The 18,802-nt window shown below is 37.6% G+C and overlaps 2 protein-coding genes across 2 annotated transcripts; one reads left to right on the top strand and one right to left on the bottom strand.

Moving 5' to 3' along the window:
- Positions 1–3,617: 3,617 nt before the first annotated feature.
- Positions 3,618–6,770, bottom strand: LOC128857384 (uncharacterized). Its single transcript, XM_054093127.1, has 6 exons — positions 6,409–6,770; positions 5,445–6,347; positions 5,211–5,378; positions 4,709–4,999; positions 4,475–4,630; positions 3,618–4,410 (listed from the first exon to the last, which is right to left on the bottom strand). Exons 1-6 carry the CDS (start codon positions 6,599–6,601, stop codon positions 4,211–4,213), a joined length of 1,911 nt encoding a protein of 636 aa, XP_053949102.1. The 5' UTR covers positions 6,602–6,770; the 3' UTR covers positions 3,618–4,210.
- Positions 6,771–9,621: 2,851 nt separating this feature from the next.
- Positions 9,622–11,026, top strand: LOC128856350 (3-hydroxyacyl-CoA dehydrogenase type-2). Its single transcript, XM_054091649.1, has 2 exons — positions 9,622–9,798; positions 10,011–11,026. Exons 1-2 carry the CDS (start codon positions 9,790–9,792, stop codon positions 10,767–10,769), a joined length of 768 nt encoding a protein of 255 aa, XP_053947624.1. The 5' UTR covers positions 9,622–9,789; the 3' UTR covers positions 10,770–11,026.
- Positions 11,027–18,802: the final 7,776 nt, after the last annotated feature.

Here is an 18,802-nt window from a genome sequence, read left to right as displayed (position 1 = left end):
GTTTACAGTATGTACATTAAATTAATTCTATGTTTTTGTTTTTCTAAAAAATAATTACTCATTGAATGCATAAAGTAGTTTTAATTTTTACCGCCAGGACAATTTTTTCTTTAGTAGAATAAACTTTTTTGATACATGTTTTTTCCTGCCCTCTATTTTATTTGAAACAAACGTTTTGCGAACACAAAACAAATTACTCGTAAACAACGTTCTAGTCCGGGAGCCAGGGGTCGATTTTGGACTGCGTTTTTAACTCTTGACTATACTTGTGATTTAGTTTTCGTGAATAACGAAAGTGAACGTCAGCTGGCGCACCCTCGATGGGTGTGATGGTGGGAGGGTACGAAACGTGTTGAAAAACCAAGTCAGTTAATACCGGTTGAAATTTTTTTTGTGTATTGTTGACATTTAGCAGAATAAAAAAAATAGTCAACTGCGCCGTAGAGGGGGGAAATTACGTCAGCTGAACAGGCAAATGAGTTGTTAAACATTCTTTTTCGACACGTTTCGCAGCATCCCACGCACAGCTGTCGGTTGGTTTCGTCATCCATTGGATGACGTCTACCTTCAGTATTAAAATCAGTCGTCATGAAATGATGAGGTCAAAATGACTCCTGGCTCCTGGACTATTCATTGGAGCTAATAGCTACACATTTTTACAAAATTATCCAATTGCACTTACGAATGCTTTGGTGTATTTTTTGCAGTAATAATTGCGACGGTGTTACTTTTTATGAGATCGCATCGCGCGCTGTTTCATAATTTCTGCAACAATACCATCACCACGGGTTGTGTTAGTAAAGTGATGACAATCTGATGGTCAACCCTAGCTTATCAAGCGCAGTATAAAATTGTTTACGACGAAATGAATATGGAAGAGAATAAATCAGTTTTAATTAAATATATACTACTTTTAAGTGTAATACTGCTTGTGTATCGTTTTTAGGGCAAAATTAAGCTCAAAGGAAACGAAGTTATTGATGCGTTATTTCAAATAAAACGTTCGGCACGAAATAACTACTGTAATACGAAGAATGATAGAATACACGATTGCGCCTTCCGAATTCGCCGTGTCGTAAGAGCAGATGAACAAACAAGCCAAAGGAAGGGAATTACTTGTTTGTGAAGAAGACAAGGTGGATTTAATAAGGTGACAGCATTCACCCAGCTGAATTTTTCGCCGTAGGTATGGCTTATGTCAAAATGATATGCTTTGTTTGTATGTATTGGTATGTTTACATTCGTATGTTTACATTTGCTTGCTGATTTTGACATGATGCTTGCACCAAACGCAACAACAAATACATGTAGGGTTTTACTTATATGTGTTTGCTGTCACCTGTAATAAATTCGCCTTGGAAGAAGATGAGTAGGCGCAAGGCGAATTTAAATAAATAAATCAACCTTGAGTAGGCGAAAGCAATAAAAAGAACCAAGGCGAATCTATTAAAGGTGGTATCGGTAAATCAGCTGATTTGTTGTTTTTTTCTTTCGCCTTGTCCATGTGGCTGCCAGACCAGAATGAAACAAGGCAAATTCATTCATTGTTTTCTACTTTGCAAATACTTTGGTTTGACAATCTAACGTACAAAACATTGTTGTTGGTCAAGTGCCACCATCTTTAATGAATGTGCCTTGGAAACAGAAGAAGAAGAAATTATACGCACACACACATGATTTCTTTTTTTTCTTTCGCCGTGTCCATGTGGCTGCGAGGCCAGAATGAAACAAGGCAAATTCATTCTCTGTTTTCTACTTTGCAAATACTTTGGTTTGACAATCTAACGTACAAAACATTGTTGTTGGTCAAGTGCCACCATCTTTAATGAATGCGCCTTGGAAACAGAAGAAAACACATGCTTTCTTGCCACGGCGTCTTCCGCATAAAAACAAGCAAACTGAATTTAAAGACTTTATATAAATTTTTGCTTTCACAACTTAGCACACGGCACTTTGTTTTCATTAGTTTGATTAGTTTAAATCTCACAAATCACAATATTACCAAGCCATTCACTGAATTTACACAAAAATGTAGTTTCTCCTGCTTTTCGTTTGTTTGTTTTTTATTGGAAAGGAGGCTGACGTCAGACATGTCAAAATCGCCAAAAATAAAGTAACTTTTTTCTAATGGCGCCCACCTGAGATACTCTATTCGCCTTGGGACTGGTACGTTTTGCGCGTCACGACAGTTAAAGCGTTGCCGCAACGGATCCAATATGACGGGTGTGTTATATTATCATTCTTCAGTTGGATTTAAAACATAAACGATTCCCGGTAGTTAAGCATAAATTCTAAAAACTATGCCGTTAAGTTATATTGGAACTAGTGTGGGCTTCTCTTCTCAGACTTATGATGAGACAGATCCAAGTAAATATGCCAAGCAGTTTTTGGATGTTGACGTGCAGGATTTAATATTGCGGGATTTAAATGAATTTCATAATCCCACAACAAGGCCAGTTGATCGTTTGTTAGATTTTGTAATTTACCGCACGAGGAAAAAATTCTTGATTGATGAATTCTCGGTGAAGATGCTCCATTTAAACGATGTTTTTAAAAGAGAAAGTGACATATGGACTGAAAGCCCAGGCTTACCATGGACTACATATGGCGTTAAAACTAAGGGTGAAATTCGAGACGACCCTGAAAATATTCGTGCCGTACGAAAGTTTTGGCATTTGTTTGAAATCGGGGATGATATAGATTTTCCGGATTGTTGCGCGTTTGCAGGATCACATGTTTGCGACGCTGATAAGCATAAAGTGCGCACCATTTGGGATTATCCAGCCACCCTCAATTTTGGGGAAGCTGTTTTTGCTTGGCCATTAATTGAAGCTTACCAAAGATTATTACCAGAAAATACTCCTATTGCTTATGGACTGGAGACAGCAACAGGAGGGGCGAAGAAAATTAGAGAACGATTTGCAAGGTCTGATAAATACTATTACAGTCTTGGTTTTTCAAATTTTGATAAGACTGTACCCGCTTGGTTAATTGAGATCGCATTCGATATTGTGAAATATAATATTGATTATGCGCACTATCAAGAATATGGAGTTGCACACGCCCAACGAATGGTGAAAATGTTCGATCGTATACGAGACTATTTCATCCATACTACCGTTCGTATGTCTAATGGCAAGCGTTATAAAAAGGATTGCGGTATTCCAAGTGGAAGCTATTTCACCCAGCTTGTTGGCTCAATTGTTAATTGCATTGTGATAACTTATGCCATTTTGTCGACTACTCACGGAACGTTTAATGATGCAGTGTTTCTCGGCGACAAATCATTCTTTTCATGCGATGTGAAGGTTGACATTGCTCAGATTGCATCTGTGGCAGAACGTCTTGGAATGAAAATAAATGTAGAACAATCGCAGGTATCACGTTCCATTGATGAAATGAAATTCCTTGGGTATTATATAAATCATGGGCTGAGCAAGAAGACAGAAGGTGATTTGCTCCCGTCAACGGTTGAAAGTATAAAATTAAAAAAGTAGAGGATTCGGTTGCCGAAATGCGATTTGTTCTAAAAATATAATGCGAAAATTTGTTCTTTGACTTTTCCCCCGATTATGGGAGGAGTACGGGTTTTACGGTATATAAACATACATAAACACTTATTTGTAATGAAAATTTCTTCAGATTTATTAATAAATGGTAAATAGGAATGAATCCCATTGCAAGTATAAAAATATCAAATATTTATGCATAAACGTCTTTCAAATGCAACTCCGTGTATTCATTTGCAACGATACTATAAACTAAATTTAGGACTAATATCTAAAGGAAAATTCATACAAACATAAATATTTCATAGAGCAACGACTTTGTTGTTTTTCATATCACAATTTGTTTGGCATGTATGTATGTATGTACATAACTAAGTATTTATGTGATGTTTGAGTAAAATGAGTGCATGAACACAAGTTAGCGGTAGCGTCTACGGCATGGATTGTGCGAATTTCCTTCCACTACAGTCGAGTCTAAGCTAATAGAACGAACGACCTGTATACATCGCCGGCAAATCACTCGCCAATTGCATAGTTTTATGTGATGTTTAAACGACTGCGCAATGAATTTATGCAAGTTAAACTACAAATACGTTAGTGCATCATTTGTATGGCATACTGATTTGAATTGACATAACTTCAAATTTGGTTTTTTAGTATGCAATAAATGATACTTGATAATTTAATTTATCGAGGAATTCCTACGCATGTTTGGCTATAAGATCCGATTTCGTAGACACCAAAATATTGTTACAAATCGCCTTATTACGCAAATTTATATCCTCAGTCAATAAGATAACATGATCAACGTGTTGTTTGGCTTGTAAACAGCAGTTGATAATACGATCGTCTGGGGAGTTCACTTCAACGAGATGGTCAAGTTCGCTAAGAGCGCTTTGTGCTGCAGTAAAGCATCAAAATTAACAATTAAATATACATACATATATGTAGATAATTATGTTTACCTTGAATATGCTTAATTTTTGCTTCGAACTTGGCGTTCAGGTATTTAATAGCGCGCACTGCCAACACTTTGGTGCCATCGCCCACAGCAAACTGCTTCAGTTTGTCCAACTCTTGTAATACACAATATGGTATGAAGAGCACAGTACCTCTGGTTTCTATTAGGTGTACGATTATAAAATTTCAAAGTTGAATAAAATTTTAATTTTCAATTAATATCAATTACGACTACAAACCGCATAATTTCATATGGCTCAACTCTTCAATAAATGTTAGATGTTGTAGTAGCACGTTTGTGTCCAAAACAAAGTAATAAAAACCATTAAGCCACTTTCTATTTGCAGTTGTCGCATCCAGTTTCTGTTCTACTGCATAACGTAAGAGATTTTCATTGACAACGCCGTAATATTCACCCATAGTATCTGATGCTTGACTTCGAACGCTGGGCTCTGCGTTGCTAGACTCATTGCTGGATATCTCTATTATATCGGGCTTCATTTCTTCAATCGGCATCCAATCCATTGGCTCTGAATGTATGAAAATGTATAAGCATATATAAATGTCACTAAATTTACAGGAAATATGGATGTGATAGTATTTAGAGGCATATAGGGTGTTTGCTGGAAGAACGGCTTAAATACACATTTTCTTCAAATGAAATACTCCTCCAGCCGACGACGAGCAATATGTAAAACTACTTTGGAAAGTTATTATTTCTAACTATGTTCATGAACGCACCATCAACACTGCAGTTAGTGCCGCTAGCCATAGCACTATCGCGTAAAACAACGGCCAAAGCCGACGAACAAGCAGAGGCACAAATCCGCGTTGGCGTATTCAGTTCATTATTATTGGGAAGCTCTTGCTGGCGTAGAGAGTTACGCAGCCGTTCTAAACGAGTGTTAGCTTAAAAAAATTTTTGAATGTTAGTTAAAATTCATCTTTGCTAGTATCTCAATGCTTATCCCTTACCACTACCCCGTTCATATGCGGGCACCAAAAGGTTATTGGGCGTACCAAATATTTGAGATGGTGATGCAGTCAAGGCAACTGCTTTAAAATCCACAGATGGGCTGCCGTTGTTTGGCGTTGCAGTGCCTTTCATTACGATAGCCATTGGCGCAGTTGATGCCGCTTTGCGTTTATTGGAGACATCATTTTCACCATCACCTTCTATCTCAGTTGCATTATTTCTCAACGCCAAATGCACCTTAGGGCGTATGTGTGTTTCTTTTCTGCATATTTTGAGGTTATTTTTATCGACACATACTTCCAGTGGTTTTTGGCTTAAAGCCGTTTTGGTATTACAATATTTGTTGAAGGTACTTTTGCATATGGCTTTTATTTTGCTTACAATGGAACTGCCAATACTGAGGGATGCAGTAGTGCGTTGACTTGTATTCGGTTTATTTTTTACATCCTCGCTTTTATCTTTATGTGTTTCTTCTTGCTTTACTCGTTTTGGGGATGTTGTTACTGTTTCGCTTGCTAAGATAGCGTTAGACCATGCTCGCCTTTTTCGTTCATTTTTAGGCGAGATTTGTATTGATTTGTTGGGTGTGCTAATTTTCAGTGATTTATCTTTTTCCACTTTGCCCAGCAGCGCACCTTTACTTGTTGACGGTTGGGAATCCTTTCGCAACTCTATATTGTTATCGGCTTTTAAAGATTTTGATTTTGAATTTCTACTCTTTTTCATATCCGTTTCTTGAGGTACATTATTCTCGATTCCTTCCTTGATTGCGACGTCTTTGTCTTGGCTCCGTCCCCGTTGCGACTTGTTTTGTTTTTGTGAAACCATTTCTTTGCGTCCTTTTTTCAAGTTCTGTTGGAGTCGCTTAAGGCGGTCCTGGGCAGGAGTACGAAGCATTTTTGCTGTTGCAAAAGAAAATATTTTGTATTTGCTTAATTACAATAAAAGAGATATTTTGATTACTTGTGCATTTTTGTGGCGAAAGAGGTTTTTCATTTGCATTTGTAGTGGCGTCACCATCTATAAGTTCACTGCACCATTTGGTTTCGCCAGTTGTTTTGTTAAACATATAATATTTGCCTGGCCTCTTCTTTGACTGACATTTTATCCATTCGCTCGATTTGACTTCACTATTTCGAAGTTGTCGTTTTTCCATCGTGTTGTACTAATTAAGTCACCCCAAATTGCATAAAAGTATTCCAAAAAATATAAATCAGCTACAAGCCACAGATTTTTCTCGCGTCAATCATTTTCTTTTTCATTGACAACAATTTTTCACAGCTGACATATGTCAATTAACCTTTCAAAGCTCACTGCAAAAAATTGTGAGCAAACTTCATGAAGCAATAATTAAAGGTGATGGATATCTAATTTTCACCCTGTGCCGGCCATCTTGAGCCACTAAATAAATCCAAAAAAGTTACTTTTTATTTCATATCAAATTTTAAAGAAAAAGTATTTAAAAACATAGAAATGAAAACGTTTGCAAAACACTGCCCATTCAGTTTTGGGCAATTGATTTGACTTTAGCATCTTTCAATCGAGAGGTGTATTGCTGAAGCAGACAGCGAGTAACAGCATAGATAATAGTAATAGTTTGGCGGTTGGTGAATAGCTGAGCTACTCTTTTCGGAAAATTCGGTCGGTTATGGTGCTCACACTCACCATCGTAAACGTACGCCCGTACGCGTATCAGCTGAAACAATGAAACAACGATCTACGATACTACGGAACGGAACGGTGGTGAGAATTCATTTACATGGGGCTCTCATTAGTCATTACGTTGGTGAGTGTGGGCACCATAAATAGCTGACGACCTGTATACGATTCGCCTTTTGACACATATGGGCAACAACAAATGCTGAAAACAGCGAACACCGCACGGAATCCCTTACCGCAGTCCCTTACCGTGCACAAAAACTCAAAAAGAACTTTGTAACGTTTTTGTACCAATGAGCGTCGACGAGTCGCGTTACCAATATGGCAAACGAAAATATTTCTTTATAAAATGAACTGTATTGTAATCACAAAATGTCACCTGAAAACCATCCCGTCGCAATAATATTTACGGTGCCCGTCGGAATTGTGTTTAAAGGCATTCTTAAAATGTCTGAAATTTGTAATCCTCCTTTTGTAACTCCCTTGTGCCAATGAATAATCTGCTGTTTGAGTTATTCCTAATGTACGGATGCACTCAGTGGCTCCTTTTATTTCCCCTCCGATAGAGAAGGTAATATAACAAAATAAATTTCTTTTCATCGCTTGACATATCGACAATCCGTACTTAGACGATAGCTGGTGGCATTGTGTGCGGGCATATTGTCATCGTCGCTAAATTAAAAAAAAGTGCGTGTAGCGTAGTACCCATAAAAGAATTGAAACTTTCAAGGCAGACTAAGAAAGAGGGTGAGACCCGAAAGAGAATGAGAGAGAGAGAGAAAGAGAGAGAGAGAAGGAATATATATCTAAATAAATTCACAACATTTTCAGAGAATACAAATAGACAAAATTCACAAAAAACGGAGAAGGGACACAAACCGTGGCACCACTCCGAGCGTTTATCACCCGCACAAACGCAGCGATTCCAGGACCGCAGCAACGGCACAAATTACCGCAAGGCAATACCAATAAATTTGACTTCGGAATGGATAGCTCTTTGAAGTACGCACAAGCACTGGCCAGGAAACGGAAATAAGCGCCAAAAAGTAGGCACAAAAAAAAAACGCCAAAAAATTGGGACCAAAAATCGCCCCAAACAGTAGACACCAAACAAATATAATGCCAAAAAGTAGGCACCAAAAATATATTTCTTAGAAGTTTGCGCCAACAAACAAGCCCCAAAAAGTAGGCGGTGTTATTTCTCACTAGAAATTAGCAACCACAAGGAAAAACTCAGGACAAATAGCCCTAAGTGTATCTAGGATATTTATAAGGTATAGCTCTCTCTCTCTCCTTTCCCTCTACGTTATATCTTTTTTCTCTCTCGGGGAACGAAAATGCCTAAAACGCTGCATGCCCTTCAAATTTTACTCTCCATTCTCGCTCGTCCATCGACGCCTAAAAAGTTTCACTTCAATAATGTTAATGTTAAAAAAAATTTAATGCAGATGACGATACGACCCGTGAGCGAAGGCTTTTAAGGGGTATTTTACTTCTATGTGGTTTTGGTTACCAGAATTGTTTGTCAAACTACGAACTTTTGGGTATTTATTTAGGGTATTCGTCTTCCCAAGACGGCCGCCGTAGCCGAATGGCTTGGTGGGTAACTACCATTTGGAATTCGGAGTACGTAGATTCGAATCTCCGTAAAACACCAAAATGAAGAAAGAGTGTTTTTTAGTAGCTACCGCCTCTCGGTAGGCAATGGTAAACCTCCGAGTGTATTTCTGCTATGAAAAAGCTCCTTATAAAAAAATATTTGCCGTTCGGAGTCGGCTTGAAACTGCAGGTCCCTCCATTTGTGGAACAACTTCAAGGCGCACGCCATAGGAGGAGGAGCTCGGCAAACACTCAAAAAAGGGTGTAAGCACCAATTATATATATATTTAGATATCATCTCTACCAAAAGGGATTTTTTTATTAGTGCTGCCGAAAACAATTATGTATACTGCGAAATGTTAGTTTAATCGATCAAAAAACTTCACGGTTTCCCAGATTGTTAGCGCGAATTTTGTGAACTTCGCGAATCGAGGTGTTCATTTTTTCATGTATAATTAAAGCATAAAGTTATAGGTAAATATAACTTTACCAGATAGGTAAGCGTAACTACACCACAAGATAAATTTTATATGACGCTTTTCACACTAATTTCAAAATGAAGCCATTATCTTAATACACAAAAAAGACAAGCATCTTGCTCCTCCCTATACACCACTCAAAATACTATATGGTTCCGCTCAAAATACTATGTGGTTCCACTCATAATACTATGTGGTTCCATTGCTCTCAAACTCTTCCGTCTGAAAGTGTAGATGGACAAATTTTGTTAATGTTTGCAAATGCGATACCGTAAACACATTTCGAAAAAACCCAATGTTCGAAAGAGCAAAATGTGTATTTAAGGCTCAGCATGAACGCAGCTTTATTAATGCAATATCAAACTTTCTTCGAACTGTCTGGCAGCATTTCAATTGGCACTGGGAAGGGCCGCATTTATTTGTATCTTCTGGAAAGTGTACAACAACCTTGCAACCCATTAAGAAGGTGACGATAGGGCTCATCTTGGCAATTGGATGCATTTAACTATCTGGAGCAACCGGTGTTTTTCCAAATTTATATTTCTCTTATAAATACTTGTTATTAAAACAAAACCGACATTTATAATATTCTTTCGGCGCAAGCAACATGATCAAGGTGAGTACAATAACAAAGAAAAAACAATAAATAAATATTGCATTTCCCCCCCTGCGGTGTGATAAGCAAAGTCCAAAGTTCATTCGGACAAAGTGAAGAATTTGTATTGTTTTTCTACATATAAACAAGGTTTACATATTATACAATCACACTCTAATATTATCTCACTGACGATATTATGGATTCCTAACGAAATTTTCGCATTGTTCCAGAACGCTGTATCTCTAGTTACTGGCGGAGCCTCCGGTTTGGGGCGCGCAGCTGTTGAAAGATTTGCTCGTCAAGGCGCTCGTGTTGTGTTGGCCGATTTAAGCAGCTCGAAAGGCAGTGAGGTAGCCCGTGAGATTGGCGACAATGTAATCTTTGTGCCGGTCGACGTGACATCCGAGAAGGATGTGCAAGAGGCAGTGCAGACTGCCAAGGAAAAGTTTGGACGTCTCGATTTAGCTGTTAACTGTGCTGGTACAGCTGTAGCTGTCAAGACTTATAATTTCAACAAGGATGTGGCACATCGTTTGGATGACTTTACTCGTGTACTTACGGTCAACACTATTGGCACATTCAATGTCATTCGTCTTGCCGCCGGTGTGATGGGTATAAATGAACCCAACAAAGATGGCCAACGTGGCGTTATTGTAAACACAGCATCCGTAGCTGCATATGATGGCCAAATCGGACAGGCAGCCTATGCTGCTTCAAAGGCTGCTGTAGTTGGTATGACTCTGCCTATTGCTCGTGATCTTAGCACACAAGGCATTCGTGTGTGTACCATCGCTCCTGGCCTTTTCAATACACCAATGTTGATGTCATTGCCAGAGAAGGTGCGTACCTTTTTGGCCAAATCGATACCATTTCCTCAACGCTTGGGCGAGCCATCCGAATATGCTCACTTAGTGCAGGCGATTTATGAAAACCCGTTGCTGAATGGTGAGACTATTCGTCTCGATGGTGCACTTCGCATGCAACCTTAAAAGTTGTTTTTCAATCTAATCTGCTGCGTTAATTCTTTCAATTCACCGTCTAAAACGTTGCATTTAATTTGAGAGAATGTTTTTTTTTTGTAAATCTAGTTATTAAGTTGAATGTTCCAATCGTACGCTACGTGCAGACATGCCTCTATATGTGTATACTACACGTTATCTACGAAATATTCGAAAATGTCAATTATACAATTATAAATGAAAATAAAGTGAAGCAAGTTTTCTATACAATAATTCCTGTAAGAATATTTGGTTGTTTTAATTATCTGAGTGCACAAAAATAGCTTATCAATTGTCGCGTCAACTGGAACGGTGAACTTGTTTATTATCAAGCTTTGGTGATTTACTGTTATCACAAATATATTTGATTGTGTTTACACTTGCATTTATGTAGGCAGAATATCCAGGCAGTAGCAAGAAAACGCCACTAAAGCCTCTGATAGCCAAGACTTGGAAATATGTAATTTAACTTAGCTTATTTCTCGTAGAAATTTAAGAATTGTTGTAGTGCCCACACACACCGGACTTGTACGTGTGCGGTGTCTACTTGACGTCAGATACACAAAACCGAGCAAGACTTGCCCGTAAGGCGACGTAAAAAACAGCTGCCTTGTGTGTAAAATTGTATGCCTATGTTTGTAAAATAGTGAGGTACATGATGCAAAGAATAATGAGATGGCGCCCATCGTGGTCCCGTTACTTTGCGCTCAGCGAATTTGACAACTAGTTACGTGATTCTAGCTCCAGTATGGCCAGATTACCATTTTCGTAACTTGATTTAGCATTTTTTTTTTTGTTATTTTTATTATTTTTTGTCTCGGAGTTTTAGTTCTTTCTTCATGACATTTTTCTAGCTGTTCTAATTAAAATGTCATGTTTATAATTTTGTAAAATATACATTTTTTAATAATTATTTAAATAATTCACTCAGTTTTATTTAGCTTTACTTTTTTTTTAACATCTGGTGGCATTGCCCGCGATTGCCGGTATTGTTGGTGTTCTTCTGCTTTCGGCAGTCAAATCTCTCTCTGGCTACTGCAGAGTTGCCTAGCTTTGGATATAAAAACGCACTAAATGCCCATTTAAAGAAAATAAAACACGAAATTTTATTGTGTTAAGTAAGAACTTTGTATGACGCGTGAATGATAGAAAGACGATTGCGCCCATCAGAGCGTACGTGACGTCACGTTTGCAGAGTTGTGCAGTATTGCCAACCATTTGCTCTTCGCAATAAATTTAGTGCTTTTTTATACCGAAAATGCGACAATTTTTAAGTTTGGTGCTTGTGTCTTTTTGTTTTTAATTTAAGGCTACCGAGACTTTAGGTTGAAAAAAACGGTATTATTATACAAAAGAAGTTTAAAAAAGGCCACTCTGAGAAGATTTTAGTGCTAATGAAAATTTTTTTACTCTTATAAAATTTGATAATTTGAAAGTGCAGATTTAATTTTTGGCTCCATTTAAGGCTATGCAAAAATATTAAATGCCCCTCTCTCAACTCTTCTTAAGATTGAACACCTTTTTACACATTTTAAAAAGCCTTTGAATTTATTGAATGCGAATTGAATCCATAGAGGTGTAATCGTTTCTTCCGGTCATCAATCCTTAGTGAGACATAGAGCATCAAGAGGTGTATTCATAGTAAAAATAAGCAACAAAATACCAGAAAATACTAAAGAAACCATACTGACATTTTTACAAAAAGAGTACCTTATCTAGTTACATAACTTCAAATATAGCAAAAAAGTCGTTCCCTTAACAAAAGAATTTCGATTAACAAAAAAAAAACTCATAAATTAAATTGTACATAAGCATAACACATTTATTTAAAAAAAACGCACATTCTACAGACAATTTGTCACGCATACAAAGTTCTTAAAGTAATTCAATAAAAATTTGGTGTTTTATTTTCTTTAAATGGGCATTTAAGTGCGTTTTTATATCCAAAGCGAGAGAGAGATTTGACTGCTGAAAGGAGAAGAACACCAACAACAACTGCAATCGCGGGCAATGCGACCAGATGTTAAAAAAAGTAAATCTAAATAAAACTGAGTGAATTATTGAACTAATTTAAAAAAATGTATATTTTGCAAAATTATAAACATTATTTTTAATTAAAACAGGCTAGAAAAATGTTATAAAGGAAGAACTAAAACTCCGAGACAAAAAATAATAAAAATAACAAAAAAAAAAAAGCTAAATCAAGTTACGAAAATGGTTTTCTGGCCATACTGGTGCTAAAACGACGTAACTCATTGTCAAATTCGCTGTGCGCAAAGTAACGGTGCCACGATAGGTGCCATCTCCTTACTCTTTCCATCATGGTTTTCAATTATGTTTTTCCAAGTTTTTTTGTGGTCCGCCCGGCCTTCTTTTCGCTACGTCCATCTGCAACACTTGCCTCACTGCTACTTTATTTTTACTAAGAATAAAGGTGCTTTGAATCTTGTCCAGCAGTGTAACGCCGCTACCCCACCTCAGCATCCGCATTTCTGTTGCGTGCAGTTTCAGCTCTACTTCACCTCTATCACGATGGTGAATTTTTCATGGGAGAGAGAATTCCACTAAAAATTTATAAAAATTTTTCTCTTAAATATTATTCGGACATATAGTACGTATGCCTATTTCCATGCTTAAGGAGTTGCAAGGGCTTTGAAGACTAAAAAGCATATTTTTTCTATTTTTTTTATAAATAACAAAATATGTAAATTTAATATTAATTGAATAAAATTTGAAATAATGTAATAAAAATTGAAATTTCTATTTCCATTGAGCCACTGGAACCGTAATTATTACAATCTATCGCAAACAGCTGCCCGTTAACAAAAACAAAAAAAATTTGCCAGCAACTAAAAATTGAGGCAGCAAAGTAACTAAGGGGAGTCTGTTCAAGGTGGATGCATTCGAGCAACAACAACACTTTAAATTCGAACACAACAACAACGAATTCACAAGACAACATCAACTTTTCGTCAGTCATTCCGTTTTACTGGCATTTCTAAATTAAAGGCGAAATGAAGAAGAAGAAATCAACTACTCTAAATACACCATCACACTTAGATACGTCTTGAAAGTAAGAGCTCAAAGTGAGAGAAACGATTATTTTGTGTTAGAATCATCTAAAAGAATATGATTGTATTTTTGAAAAATACATTACAAATTTATAAACATACATAAAATATTCACAGAAAATATATTTTCGAGGTCGACTTTTTAAGGCTTCCAAATATTTTTTTACTTTATTCCGGCTTCTATAAAATTTCGTTTTCAGTTTTTTTTTAGTTTGTTTCTGTTTGTTTTTTTAATATGTTGACAAATTTTGACTGTTTATTGATTTATTTTTTAATTTAATATATTTTTTTGTATAAAAATATAGTTCATTCTTCAACTAAAGCCATATGAATCAAAATTTCAAAATTTGCACAAGATTTATAAAATTCGCCACAGTTTTATTAAAATTTTAAAATTTTGAAACAGAATTTAAAAAGAAAAATTAAGTTCATAGTTTCATGGCCCATTTAATTTTAGTGTAATAAAGATCAGGTTTGAAGTGGTTGAAAATTCTCTTTGGCTCTTGATAATTAATAATAATTTGCTCCCTTGACGTTGTTGTGTAGTTTCAACACATAAAAAAAAGAAGAGAGTATACAAAATCAATGGAGTTTTCTAGTAAATTCAAACTTCCCGCTCTAAGTTCCCGCAGTTTGTCAATAGATGCCGCCAGCAGTGTATGTAAATCCAGGTTAAGCTATGTAAGCAGACACAATATCCTGATGTTAACATGGGTCTCGGGACACGTGGATATCGTGGGTAACGATACCTCTGACTCCTTAGCTAGCTCTGATACCAACTTCTTTGCCCGGAGCCCGTTTTGCCACTCCCTTCTGCAGCCATCAAAACCACGGTTACAAGCGAGCTTGGCAGGCTGAGAGAGGCTGCAGATAGACTAATCTGAGATTACCTGTCATGTCCGACCGACTGTCGCAAATCCTCCTGTCATTAAGCAGAAGGGACTGCAGATAGCTGGTTGGACTGATGACGGGCCACTTTCTGTTGGCGAAGCACATGGAAAAGATAGGCATCTCAGACAGTGTACTCTCGCCTAGCTTGCGAAGAGGAGGATGAGACGGCGGACCACTTTCTTTGCGTCTGCCCTGCCTTCGCTCGAATCAGGTTTGAGGTCTTTGGCACTGATGTGTTAAAAAGCGACCACTTTGGCTCCTTGACATCTCAAGATCTACTTCGATTTCTTCGGAGACCGGGTAGATTTAAAGAAAATTTAAAGGGAATCCAAGTGTAGTACTTGCTTGTTGTCCCGACAAAAAAAAAAAAAAACTGAGGACCAAAAATTGCTCAAAATTCACCATTCGAAAGAGGCGAGAAAATACGAGAACTTTCTCACAGCATTGCAACTGGTGACAAAACGTGGTGTTTCCAACATGAACCTCAAACTAAGCACTAAGCGATAAAGTGCCGAATAGAACGCACCAGATGAGCCACCACCCAAAAAATTGCGATTGGAGAAGTCAAAAATCAAGTCGATGCTCATTTGATTTTACGATTCTAAGGGAATTGTCCACAAGGAGCGTTTATTGCATCGCATTCGTCGAACTCGCCCCGAATACCGTGAAAGAGGAAGCTGGCGCTTATTGCACGATAATGCACCATCTCATCGATCCACTCATGAGACTGATTTTTTGACTATAAATCGCATTTTAACCATCACGCCTCATATGGCTCCCTGTGACTTCTACCTATTCGGAAAATTGAATTTGGCCATGAAAGCAAAACGTTTTGCGTCCGGCAGAGTCCATCCAAAATGGTTGTACCGACATCCTGAAGGACATTCCGATGAATGACTTGAAACACTCTTTCGAAAAGCCAAAGGGGACTGTTTTGAATAAATAAACTCGAAGTTATCAGAACAACGCTCATGTCGTTTCTATTTTAGCTCAGTCTTAGTTTATTTTGGACTTGAACTTGTATGTATCAAACTTCGTCCGATTTTGATGAATGCCAGAGTTATTGATTAGCCCTCCTCGCTTAGGATGGGATATCCATGTGAAGTGTGAGGAGGAGAAGAAATTCCATTGATGCCATGGCTCATGTACGCATGACCTCCCATCTTTATAATCTGGCTACTGCCCCGTAGAAAATCTGGTCTGACTATAGCTGTAGGGATCTCACGGAGTAATTTTGTTGTACTCAACTTTTCCCTGCAATATAATAATAATCTGAATTCTCTGCATAATTTTCTGGTCTTTCACTCCATTTCTTCTATGTCTAGGATGTTGAATTAGGACTGATCATTTCGTTTACAGCACAAGCAAGGTACCCCTATTACGCCACATATCACAGATGTCAGGCTATTGCTGGAAAATTAAAAAAACGCTACCTCAAAATGACAAAGTTTGGTGTTTTACTAAAAAATTTAATCAAGCTTTCATCACAACTCCCTTTTTTTGGATTTGTTTCTCTTTTACTTCAATTTGCTCTATGTGCTGCCATCACTTTTTCACATTATGTGCGTGAGTCACGAACTACTTGCAATTCTTTATATGAGAAAACGTTCGTGAAATTCCAGCACTTCAACTTAACAAGTTGCGAGAAGTTGGAAAAAGGCGTTGACGTAAGAACCCCAGTTGCTTACTTGTTGAATTCACCATTGCAAGCCAATTGCCAGCGACTCGCTCTTTAAATAAAAATTCAATGTTGGCAAATTTTCAAAATAATCAATGTCGTAAAAAATTGCTTGCCGTTATGATTGCTTTTGTTGTACGCCGATTTTATGGGCATTTTTGTTGTTTCTATTACAACACTCGTATGTTGGCAGCTGTGCAATTTAATGTTTTCACTATTGTTGCACGAACAGTGGCTTCTCGCCAGTGTAGCAACTAGTAAATAATATCACGTTTTTGTTGTTATTGTTATTTAACATTTTGTGGCCAAAATTTAATTGAATTCATAAGTTAAAAAAGTTCAATTTGACCACAACTGGATAAGCATTCACACATACACGTGGTTCATGCATGTGTAATGGTTTTTTTTTTTGTTTTTGTTGGTTTCAGTTTGTAGCGCCTAATTTTTCGTAATTTCTATTTTAATTAAATCTAATGAATCGATAAATTGGTTTTGTTTACATTATGTATTTATTACGGCGTCAGACACTATGGCTGATGGGGCGTATGAGTAACTTCTAGTACGCAATGAATATTTTTTTGTGTTTTCATTTTTTTAATGACGGTCGCCTCAGCCGATTGCTCACTATTAGTGCCATAAAATATTAATTCTAGCGCTCCTTGTAATAAAATTCCTAGTACAAATGTGATGTATGAAAAGTAGGACAATTATATTTAAGGTTTCTCACGACTATTTATTCAATGGTGAAAATTTTGGTATAGAGTAATTTGAAGTGAAATATCTTGGGTGCTTTTTAACATTTTTATATTTTTATTTTTTTATATTTTTATTTTTTGGGGGTAAAATATATATAAAATATAGGTAGGTAGGTGAAATGGCACCAAAGTGCCGTTTTGATACCATTTTTAGACCTCTAATGGGCAGATATCTACAGCCAACCAGAGCTATTGATGTGATGCAGAAGATTGTTGGAATTTAGGTTGTACGACTTCCCCAGGCTGTCGAAGAAAGGAGCACACAGTGACCTTAAGCGCCTAGCAGCCAAACCGGGACATTTACAGAGAAAGTGCTTAACAATCTCCTTCCCTGAAAGGTCGCAGCAGCTTCTGCATCGGGGATTAAATGGTAAACCCAGCTTTTCCGTGTGAATACCGATCGTCCAATGAACAGTAAGCATAGCTTACGAAATGGAGCTCCATCTGATTTGTTCTTTGGGTATTTGGCCTAGCTCCTCCCCCTATTTGTGGCATACGTCTTGATGTTGTCCCCAAAATGGAGGGACCTCCAGTTTCAAGCCTACTCCGTACGACAGATATTTTGTATTAGAAGCTTTTTTATGGCAGAAATGCGCTCGGAGGCTTGGCATTGCCTGCCCAGGGGTGATCGTTATTAGGAAAAACTTTTTCTTCATTTTTCGTCTTTTACCGATGCTCGAACCTACTTCTCCCTGAATTCCGAATGGTCGTCACGCACCAACCCATTCGGCTACGGCGGCCGCAAGAAATAAGTTATGCAATTCTCCTTTAACAACAGTCAGGGAGATGCCGACGACCGGGTGGGAGACCTCTAAAACCAATTCAGTCGACCATTTCCGGGCAAGCTTTTCAGCAATTTCATTTCCCTCTATGTTCCTATAGCCTGGAACCGAGATCAGAGAAATGAAATAAAAGATTTGATCTCTTCTTTACAGGAGTTGACCAATTTGGAACTGTACCATGGGGTCGTCAGAGCCTTGATCGCAGCTTGACTATCGGAGAAAAGTTAATATCTCCCTCGCTCCCGCGTTCCCTAAGGATTCTGCATGCTTGCAGGATCGCAAAGAACTCTGCTGAAAAACACTAGCGCTGCTCGGCAGTTTTAAGGAAATAGATAAATTGGCTGATTTCGATAAAACCCATGCTCCGACTCCCGATTCTATCTTGAATCCGTCAGTGAATACAGAGGTACAGATTTTCCCCTCGTTCCAATTCTGCCTACTTGGAAAGATTGCCTTGGCACTACCCTCAAACTCTAGTATGCGGATAGGAAATCTGAACGATGTTCAGTGGAATTCGGTGTTAACTGCCCGTGATGATGCTACCATCTACCTTGAGAGAATGCCTTCAGAGGCTAACCTCCTTTAACTTGATTGCACTTTGAGCAGAGATGTGAGTAACGTGAAAGTCGATGGGAAATAAGTACAAAACGACATTAAAGACCATACTGGGGCAAGTTCTACATGATCCGGTGATGTCAATACAAGCACTTCTTTGCATACTCCCCAGTTTAGTAATATAATAGCCCTTACAACCAGCCGTATGTTAAAATTGGCAGAACCACTAAGTTGCACATCCAGAGAACAACCATTAATTCTTATATACATATACATATATAACATTACATAA

Source organism: Anastrepha ludens, chromosome 3, assembly GCF_028408465.1.
Source record: "Anastrepha ludens isolate Willacy chromosome 3, idAnaLude1.1, whole genome shotgun sequence".
Lineage (NCBI taxonomy): Eukaryota > Metazoa > Arthropoda > Insecta > Diptera > Tephritidae > Anastrepha > Anastrepha ludens.
Note: the sequence above shows the minus strand (reverse complement) of the source record. Positions and strands in the feature narration are given on the sequence as shown.